At 57.0% G+C, this 10214-nt stretch overlaps 1 protein-coding gene across 2 annotated transcripts; it reads right to left on the reverse strand.

The window, feature by feature from the left end:
• Window positions 1–825: 825 nt before the first annotated feature.
• DLK1 (delta like non-canonical Notch ligand 1) lies at window positions 826–9285 on the reverse strand. 2 transcript variants are annotated; one of them, XM_023205630.1, is made up of 6 exons: window positions 8797–9285; window positions 7473–7536; window positions 6869–6999; window positions 3756–3897; window positions 1527–1806; window positions 826–1307 (listed from the first exon to the last, which is right to left on the reverse strand). In XM_023205630.1, exons 1-6 carry the CDS (start codon window positions 8861–8863, stop codon window positions 1059–1061), a joined length of 933 nt encoding a protein of 310 aa, XP_023061398.1. In that variant the 5' UTR covers window positions 8864–9285; the 3' UTR covers window positions 826–1058. The 2 variants fall into 2 exon arrangements, with proteins under 2 accessions (XP_023061398.1, XP_023061397.1); XM_023205629.1 differs by having other exon boundaries at window positions 826–1806.
• Window positions 9286–10214: the final 929 nt, after the last annotated feature.

Below are 10214 nucleotides of genomic sequence, written 5' to 3' on the forward strand. Positions count from 1 at the left end.
ACTTGCGGCTCAAAGTGCATTCAAGTCTCAAGGGATAGGGTAGGGGCAGGCATGGCGTTGGGGCTCTGGGTGGGCAAGGAGGGGTGGGAGAGGGCTGGCTGCCTAAGTGGCAACTCCACATGGCACATTATGACTCAAAGGGGCTATTTTTTCCCAAATGGGAAGTGGGCCAGGAGGCTCCCCACTTTGAGAAACGCAGTTAGGATAAATTTCCACATCAAGTGTTCATCCAGGATAGGCCAAAACCTTTCGGATCCCAGGATGAGACTCAGTCTTCATCAGATCCTAATTTGTGGGGTCAGGAAGTGTTTTGGTTCATACCCCCTCGTTCCTAATTCAGAGTTTTAGAGCCAGAGAGGACTGTGATGGTCGGTGTTCAAACCCCTCCCTCGAGAGGGGCGAGAAAGTGGGCCCAGGATTGGGATAGGGACTCGCCAAGGATCTCACAGCGAGTTAGTGGCAGGGCTGGGACAGGGACCCAGCCCCCCAGCAGCCAACCTGGGGCTCTCTCTGCCTGACACACAGCCGCTGCACTCCGCTAAATCTGAAATCAATTGGAAAGATCTAAAGGTAGCGATGTTGAGCTGGATGTGAGTGCGAGTCGGATGTGGTGTGTGAGAATTAACGAACGAAAGCAATCGTAGCCCTTTGCACAGTGGGTGGTCATGTACAGCACTCGTAACGGTTTCACGAGGACCCCGTGGCCGAGACCCCCGGGGGAGGGGCGTCGGCACTGAGCCCTGGTTCTGTTGCCTTGTTTTTTTTTGGTCTTTTTTGATATTTCATTAAGTTTAGAGTTTAGAATAACATACTTATTTCTCTTACTTGTTTAAAGATGAAATTCTTATTATTATTCTGTATCATGCATTAAGAGAGAGAAAGAGGATTGTTTTAGCATTGCGCTTGTCACACAGCAACACAAAGACAATATATGTAAGCGTAGCGTTCACCACATTTGACACAAGAAAGAGCGAACTCCAGCACAAAGATTAGGACAGACCGCACACAGTGAGCTCTGCGGAACTCCAAGAATCTAGGGGGGGCCGTGGGAGGGCTGCTTAGATCTCCTCGCCGCCGGCCTCCTTGCTGAAGGTGGTCATGTCGATCTTCTCGGGGAAGATGATGTTAACGGCCAGGTCTTCCCCGCTGTTGTACTGAAGCAGCAGGTTCTTCTTCTTCCGCAGCATGCGGTTGTAGCGCAGGTTGGACACCCAGGTCTCGCACTTGTTGAGGAAGATGATGCCCACGGTGCCCAGCACCACCAGGCTGGTGAGCACGCCCAGGATGGTGAAGCAGATAGCCTGGCCCTCGGTGAGGAGAGGGGTATTCTTGTTGAGCTCTTTCATGGACACCTTCAGGATGCGGTGCTCGGGCTGCTGTACCGGCAGCTCGTGCACCCCAGGGGTCACGCGGTAGGTCAGCCCGTAGCCGCTGGGCAGATGGGTGACCTGCTGGGGGCTCAGCGCGCGCTTCTTGACACAGGTGAGACCTGTGAACTCGGGCTTGCACAGACACTCGTAGCTCACCTGGGTGTGCTGCAGGCAGGTGCCCCCGTTCTGGCACGGGCCACTGGCGCAGTTGGTCACCGGGCGGCTGCAGGTCTTGTCGATGAAGCCGGCCGGGCACCGGCAGCGGAAGTCGCCCCCGATGTCGGTGCAGACGCCATCGTTCTCGCATGGGTTAGGGGTGCAGCTGTTGGCCACGATCTCGCAGAAATTGCCTGAGAAGCCAGGGGGGCACAGGCAGGAGGCATGGGAGGCCCGGCCCTCATCATCCACGCAGGTGCCTCCGTGCTGGCAGGGGGAGCTGCAACACAACAGGGACACAGGAAAGGGCCTTGGGGGCTGGGCTACGACAGCGCTGCAGGGCACAGGGCTCAGGGCAGAAGGTCTCTGGCCTAATTAAGGGACAGATGCTCAAAACACATCAGGTGAATGAGGGAGGGAAGGAGGCAACGCCAGCCAGGGAGGTACAGAGAGGTACCCAGGGTCATGACCCCTGTCTGCAAGAGGCTCACCAGTTCTGCGGGTGGGTGGGTGCCCACCTCACCCCCATCTCGACGCTAACCTGAGACGCACCTGACCTCCCATGCCAGGACGCTCACGTCCTCTCCCACCTCTTACTGCACCTCTCCAACCAGAGGACTGTTGGTTAGTCACTAGCCAGCTGGGAAAACTGAGGCTAGGAGAGGAAAAGTCAGTGACAGCCCAGGACTGGAGCAAGCGCCCTTCCCTTAGCTCCATCCCTGGGCTGCTGGGGCAGAAGAACCAAGCAACAGGCACCCCTCACCCTATCCCGGGACCCACTGTCGTCCTTCCTGACTGTGGCCACTGTCGCCACCAACCCTCATTATCATCATCATCGTCATTGGCAGAGTGGATCCGCAGGCCATTGTGCAGGAAGCGTTCGGGGACTCTCAAAGAGAAAGCAATACGAGGTCTGTCTATGCTGGCACGAGCCGGTGTCTGTGCCAGGCTGTTTAATAGTGGTCCATTCACCCAAGTGCAGCTTGCAAACCAAAGCTGTTTGCTCAAAGCGGAGCGCAAGGAGCATTTAATGTAAGTGCTTTTAAACGAGCGAGCCCTTTGTCATCTGATAAATGCCAAAACTCCGGGGAAGAAGGGGCAATAAACACAAGAAATCAGCATTGCTGCTTCAGGGTGCGGGCTCCATGGGAGCCCGGCTCTGAAGGAATTTCAAGGACCTCAGGCTCTATTTTGACACACTGGTTTAAGTCCGTTAGCGAGAAAAACAAAATATTTTAAAGCTCTCATTATCTTTTTATCCTTCTTGCTAATAAGCAGAAATTGAGCTCAGTTGTCACCGGCCCCTACTCTGACCCCGTCTGAAGACGGATCTTCGGAAGCCTCGTTAATGTCCGCTTACAGCTGTTACATACTACCAGGGTCTCTGCCAGCCCCCCAATGTCGGGTCAAGATAGGCTTATTTGCATGTTAGCTTCTGTTTCTTCAGAGGAAAGGGACACCCCTGTCCCCCAACTACAGGCCCAGGACTGGGTTCAAGTTTGGATTCTTATATTCGGACTCTGCCTCTGTCAAGATCTCCCTTGGCTTCAGGCGAAGCCCCATCCAACGGGGAGGAGGGATGGCTCAGGGCCGCCACGGAGATAATGGGTGGACAGCGGCTGAGCCGCTGGGAGGCATTGCTCAGAGAGGTCCAAGTGAAGACAGTGGCCATTCCGTTACATCCACTGCCCAGGAGTCCCAAAGCCTCCCTCCCCACCGAGGACAGCTGACAGCTGGCCCACCTCCTCTTGTGCTGGCAGAAACCCAATCGTTTCACCTCTCAGCCTGGCAACTCCCTCCACAGACATCCCAGAAAATCCAACTGCAGAGCCCACCAGTTCCCCAAAACCACCCCTGAGATACGGCAAGCGGGTTTCAAACAGCCTCAGCCCTGCGGAGCTCCAATCTCTCATTATGTTGCCTTTAGAAAATTATGCAGCTCCGAGTGTCAGTTCACCATTCCGATCGACTGTCAGTCACACGCATCAGGACTTGCGAACATCAGGGGAATATGAAATCGCCTTCGGGATCATTTGAAAAAATTACGGCGATGACACATTCCCCCCTAAATACCCCCATCCAGGGCTGTCCCCCACGGGCTGCCAGGATGAGCGCTTACTTCATCTTTTGTCACACGACAGGTCCAACAGAGTTAGGCTGAAAGGGTCTTTAGGGGGTGCGTGAAAAGCAGCATTCATTAGATCACACATCGTCGGGAAGGATATTTACCCATTGATCACACAGGGCCCGTCCTTTTTCTGGCAGTCCTTTCCCGAGTACCCAGGGGCACAGGAGCATTCATAGAGGCCATTGTCCAGGCTCACGCAGGTCCCGTTGTTAGCACAGGGGGTCGAGGAGCAGGCCCGAACATCTGCGGGGTGACAGAGAAGACAAGAACTTAGTTTTCTCTCCATACACAAGCGTGATGCGGACCCCGGTGGGCTTTAAAATGGCTCTGTGGCCACCAAGTGGGGTCTGGAGTAAGACGGTGTAGGGAGCTCCCTCAAAAAAATCCCACGAAGTGAGTTAGCTGAGGCTTAGGAAGCTGAATGGGGTTTCCTTGTCTAAGGTCACAGATCAGAAAGTCGTGGCCACTGGTACTCAGCCAGGATAGCTGTTCCCTTTGCCTGGCACCAGGTCACCCCACATCCAGCAACATGTCCGTGACATTCACTGTGGACATCGTGCCCCTCCCTGCAACAGCATGCCTCGCTGAGATTCCCTAAGGCCTGTCTCCACCAGACACGATTGCACGCACCTCCAGCCTCTCCTGATGGGGGAGGGGTCTTGGCCAGCTGGGGGACGAATACAGCCCAACCCTCAGAAAAACCACCAGCTCTTCATACTTTTCCGTCAAAGAGGGGCAGTGAGGGGGATGGAGATGTAAAGACCCCCCTCAGTCAGGAATCAAGAAACCTGTTAGCCCCAGCACTACACGTGTCCCTGTGGTCTCTTTCTGCACTCAGGATCCAAACTCAAAGGGTTCCTGGTAAAAAGGCTGCATCTTTTAAAGCCAGGAAAATTAGAACTATTGAGCGCTCTCCTATCAGTGCAGGTTTCCATGAGCACTGGAATATTCCCACCATCTTTTAACACCTTCCACCAGGCACACTTCATTATTCAGGTTCAGCAAGCCAGGGAGGAGCTGAACACGAGGGCCTGCGCCAGGGGCTCTCTGATGGTGGAGACCCCAGCTCCCCAGTGGGGCCAGGAAGGGACCCCTGTCCTGCCCTGTATCCAGCCTGCTGTCATGTGGCAGCAGAGTTCAGCTCCTCCCCATTCTGTGCCTCAGTTTCCCTGCTTATAAAAAGAGGGTCTTTCCTTGTCCAATCTCTGAGGGACTCTTCGCTTTGATTTTCTATAATTTGAGCTGCTGCACCTGCCAAACAGAAAGCCGGGGCCAGCGAGAGACACAGCAAGCTAAGGCAGGCTGGTGGGGGTGGGGGAGAAAATCCCCCGTGCTGAGGCCACACACGTGCGTATTTTTTTCCCTCTCAGAGAGATCCACACCCTCGTGGAGGGGAGACTGCAATCAGTCAAGGAGGAAAAGCCTGATCACCGCATTGATGGACTACCCTGCGGTGTTCCACGGAAGCCCGGCCTGGCGCAAGGACACATAAAGAGGATTTATCTTTACGGGACGGCACCGGCGAGGCATCAGCACGCGGCAACTCCACGTCAGGCTCCTAATTCTCTGCAACCGGCTCTCCTGTCACTCAGAATCTTAAATTTAAGCTAAAAAGCTGGCGACCACCCTCAGCTTGTCCCTGCAGCTCTCCCTGCTACGTCAATCCTGGATCAGCCCTCCTGAGTCTCCAACCCCAAAGCAGGGGTGAATTAAGCTGCTCTGAGGAGAAGGCTGCTTGGGGGTCTCTGCCAGGACAGCAGCTGTGGCCACGGCAGCCTCAAAGATGGGCAAACAGGGGGAGGGAGGGCTGTGTCCTCTCTGGGATCCTAGACTCTCTGGCCATCCCCAAGCTGGCTGCCTTTGTCAACCTGGTGGGGAGGGGACATACCAAGGGCCCATGGGAAGGGAGGCATTTGTCTGGAAAATTTCAGCAAGAGCATACTGCACTTAGATACCAAAGAAGATGGGCTCCAGGCTAAAACCCTAACCCTGATCCCAAATGGTGGCTTTGCTGGAATCCCCCAGACCCCCAAACAACTCAGAGCTGCTGCCACTGCTTCTGTGAGGGGCAGCAGAGATGCCGGCCACAGCATGAGTCAGCCACGGGGAAAGCTTGCACCATATTAGGGGGGCAGGAATGAAGGACCGGAGACAATTCGGAGTGTGAGGGAGCTCATCTTCAGAACCATGGCTGCCCTGCCCGTACAGGGCAGGGGCCATAATAAAACGCTCTTAAGTGTTCCTTAAGGGAGGATGTTAGTTGCAATCGAAGACAAAAATGAACTCTCTTTCTGGGGCCGGGGGAAAGGGTTGTAGCTGGCTTTTCGCCCAACTTCTTTCATATCACTTAGCAGACACTTGTGTTTCTCCGATCCTCCGTTTCCCTATCTGTACCTCTTTACTAATGTTGGGGACCGAGGGACAGAGGCCCTGAGGGCAGGCTGCTACGCAGCTGGGAGTCTTTTTATGAACTTCAGTTTGCCCAGACGTTAGGGCAGGTTTTGCCAAATGAAAATGGGCTTAGACGAACATTTCGCAGCCTGAAAATGCAGTGACAGCCAACTCTCAATTGCTTGGGGTAACAGAGGCAAAGATTGCACAAATTAATGAAATCAACAGATAACATCCATCTTCACTTTAACCCTTTCTCAGCTTTTCCCAACCCCAGCCTCCCCCTATACCTGACCCGCTCAGTCCGGGCCCCCCAGCCCTGTCCTCCTGGCCCTGACTCAGCACCTGCCCCTCAACCCCTGAGCAGTGCTGGCCACCCCCCACCCCATTTGTTTGTTTGCAGCCTCTTTACGGTCTTGCGTGTGCTTTTCTAGGGAGTCTTAGCTCCGAGATCCCCAGAGCCCTGTCCATCTCCGGGCTTCCATGACCTGGACAGGCAGCCTGGGGTCTGTGGTCCCACCGGCCCAGCTGTGTGTGTACTTTGTGACTCTTTATTCAACAGGCAGCTCCCTGGCCCCCACCCCATATCTTCTCTAGGTGCTGGGTGCTGATGGTGCAGAGGAGAGCAAAATACAGTCCCTATCTCTGAGGAGGCATTCGGTACCCGCAGGAAATTTGTAACAGATCGTTAGAATACATGGCACGAGGTGTGCAGGAATGAGAAAGTGAGGGCCGCCAGCAACAGGAGACTGGGAGGAGGTGGTGGGGGCCAGGGCAGGCAGGTAAGGACGCAGGGCTGAGGTGAACAAAGGCGAGTGCCAACCTCTATCGCAGAGTTTCCCGTCCCAACCGTCGGTGCAAATGCACTGCCAGGGTTCTTCACAGAGTCCGTGAAGGCAGCCGGGAGAGGTCATGCACTGGTCACACAGGGGACCCTGCCAGCCAGGCTGGCACCTGCAAGGGGTGGGGGAGAAAGGTGGGGACATATGAAGAGGGCAGGGGTAGAGAGGGAGCTCAGGCTACTTTCTGTGGAACCAAGGACACTCGGGGGTCTTTGCACAGTGCCAGCCAGTGGTCCTGGGAAGGAAACGTCAGTCACCTGAATGGGAAAACTGACAGAGAATGCACGCCAAGCTCAGGGGCCGAGCTGGAGGGGCCCCGAGATCCCGGGGGAGTGCTGTGTTTTGCCGCAGTGGCCTGCAGAGGTCTCACCTGCCACCCCACCTCTGAGAATGCAGACAGGAGCTATGGCTGCCCTGACCCCCTGCCCTCATCTCCCCCGCTTGCCCCACCAGTTTTCTGAAGGGGCCAGGAAGCTGTTTGCTGCAGCGCAGTGGCCAAGCCCCCTGTTTTTTCTGCCTGACTTCATGACTCCCCAGGCTTCTGCGTGGCCCCCACAAGCTGCCTCTGTGGAGCCACTCTGTTACCTGCAAACATTGTCATCCTCGCAGAGTCCATTTTGGGGGTTGCAGGCCGGGAAGCATTCAGCCCCTGAGATACAAGAAAGGTTATACAATCACCTCACCAGGCCCCAAGCCAAGGCAAAGCCTGTCTTCTCCCACACAGTCCACCACTGTCCCCGAGGGCACCAACAGCCCTCTTGGGTCCTACCAGTCTGGCACACAGTAGGCACTTCCTATCCGAGCATGGATGGGGCTCAATGCACGCAGGAGAAAAATCTCTGCCACGTTCCCAGCGATGAAATGACCACAGTACACTCCCTAGTTCTTAGGAGCATGAGAAACACCTTCTCTCCCGACCCCCAAAAGCAAATACGACACCTCAAGTCCTCCTAATAGTGGGGATGGGGACAGTGGAGGGAAATTTGTTGACCCCCGGGCATGCAGCCTGACCCTGACCACCACTTTTGCAACCTGAGCTGAAAAGGGGAGCAGATTTTGAGGTGTTCAGCTCTGGGAAAGCCCAGACAGGTTCACCTGGTGGGCTCCCCAGTAAGGCGTCTGGATTCTTTCTAAGGTTCATCCCTGTTAAGCTGGGCACCCAGGTCAAATCTTCCCCCTTTCCCCTACCCCAGACTCTTCGCATTAAGAAAACGATGACGACACAGGGTTTTGCTTAGCGGGCTGAGGTTGCAACACTGCTTAGAGATTCTGACACTTTAATAGGCACCTACTGTGTGCGTTTACTCAACCAGCTCCACAGCTTCCTAGACAGCCCCCTCACAACCACTGGTGCAATGAGTGGGGGGGCGCTGCGGGAAGGGGGCAACTCTCTCGCTGTCAGAGACAGATGGCCGCTGCAGACAGAAGTGTCGCAGCCCCTCACCTAGAGAAACGCGCCACGCAGTAAGGGCTCAGGCTGGGCTTCTCTGGGAATTGGGGGCTAAGACGGCAGAGTCGCCCCCCACCGCCGCCCCGAGACCTGTTCCCGAAAGCTCACGCAGGGACACCCCAAAGTTGCACCCCAGAGTATTTTCATAGAAGACTCCACAACAGCACCTCATTTTTCCATACCTCCTTGCTCAGCGCACCGACACCCCTCTGGCGCCACTTCTGCGGGGCGGGAAGGGGCTGAGGGTCTCACACATCCCCTGCGCCCTGGGACCCCAGGGTCGGGCCTTGGCAAGCGAGGGTGGCGGGGAGGGCGAGACAGGCACAGCACGGGGTTTAGGGCCAGGCGGGACGGCAGGAGTTGGGGCGCACGAGACGGGGCGTGCGGGGCACCGGGCGGCCGGCGGGGCGTCGCAGGCTTCCCCAGAGGGGGCGCGAGCCGGGCCGCCGGGGGGCTCACCATGGGTGCTGTGGCCGAAAGCCAGCAGGAGCAAGAGGACGCGCAGGAGGGCTTCGGTCGCGGTCATCTCGGGGCGGCCGGGGTCGCGGTCCCGGGAGCGGTGCGGGCGCGGGTCCGGCTCCTGGCGCCGCACTGGGCTTCTGGTTGCGGACGCGGAAGGGGGCGCGGGCGCGCAGCGAGGGGAAAGCCAGGGCTGCACCGGGCTGCGCGCTGCGCTCTCCACCGCCGCTGCCGGGGAGCTGCCGCCGCCGCCGCGCGCGCCGCCCTTTTCGTACCGCCCCCCCCCCCGCGGCCCCCGCCCCCCGCCCCCGCCTCTGCGCACACGGGGCCGGCGCCGGCCAGTCCCGGTGACCCCCGCCCCTCGCAGGGCCGCCCCCCACCACTGCAGCGTCCCGGAAGCCCGCTCGCGCACACGGGTGCACTCTTGGCTAGACGGGCACAGGTACCCCGCGAGCGTTTGGCACACGTTCCCCCCCACAGGACAGCATGCGGCCGCGCACACACAGGCCTGCCTAGGACAAGTCGCAGGAATCGAACCTGGGCCGCAGACCTCCCCGGAGAGCACAAGTGCGCACGCAGGAACACCGAAACACTTATTGCTGACGTCCCGGGCACACGTACAATGGTTAGATACCCAGGAAAACACAAAGGCGCACTATGAAGATGTGAACTAAGCACATAATCACACACGCACACAGAAAAACACCCAGAAAAAGCCCGACACCTCCAGTACCCCTAGCCATGAAGACGCAGAAAAATACAGTTGCCCCTGTGGCAACCCACACCCCACAACGCAAACGCACACGGCAACCCAAACACACTGTAGGCCAGACGGCGTATAGACACAGTCCTGGGCGGCAGAGGGGCAAGCGGACCCTCGGTTACCCAACCATGGGCATCCTCTCCCATGTGCCAATCCCCTGCACACAGATGCGTAGGCAGAACCACCTGCACACCCAAACACACAAACACACTTGTAAACAGACAGACACTCGTGCCTGCATTCAGTCACACCCACCCCCGCACACACAGCATCTCAGTCAGGGCCTTAGCCGCGCTGAAACACAAATGCACCGACTCTTAACGCACACATGTACGCACAGCCACGCACCTGATACCCACAAGCACACATACCCAGCCGATTCGTGGTCACACACTGACAAAAATACATACGCAGTACCCAACACACACACACACACGATCGCATCTGTCTTTGTCCACAGTGGCATGCGTGGGCAGCCTCACCGATGTGTTCTCACATACACACAATAGCACTCCAGGCACTCGGCATGTATGCCAGACCCACTGGGAGAACTTCTCTGAGGGGTCGCCAGCTGGAGAGGTGCAGGTAGAGGATGCCGATTGCCAGAGACCCTCTTCCTCTGCAGAGCTCCCAGGGAGAGGGGGTGCTCCTCAGG

This window comes from Piliocolobus tephrosceles, chromosome 6 (genome assembly GCF_002776525.5).
Source record: "Piliocolobus tephrosceles isolate RC106 chromosome 6, ASM277652v3, whole genome shotgun sequence".
Taxonomy (NCBI): Eukaryota; Metazoa; Chordata; class Mammalia; order Primates; family Cercopithecidae; genus Piliocolobus; species Piliocolobus tephrosceles.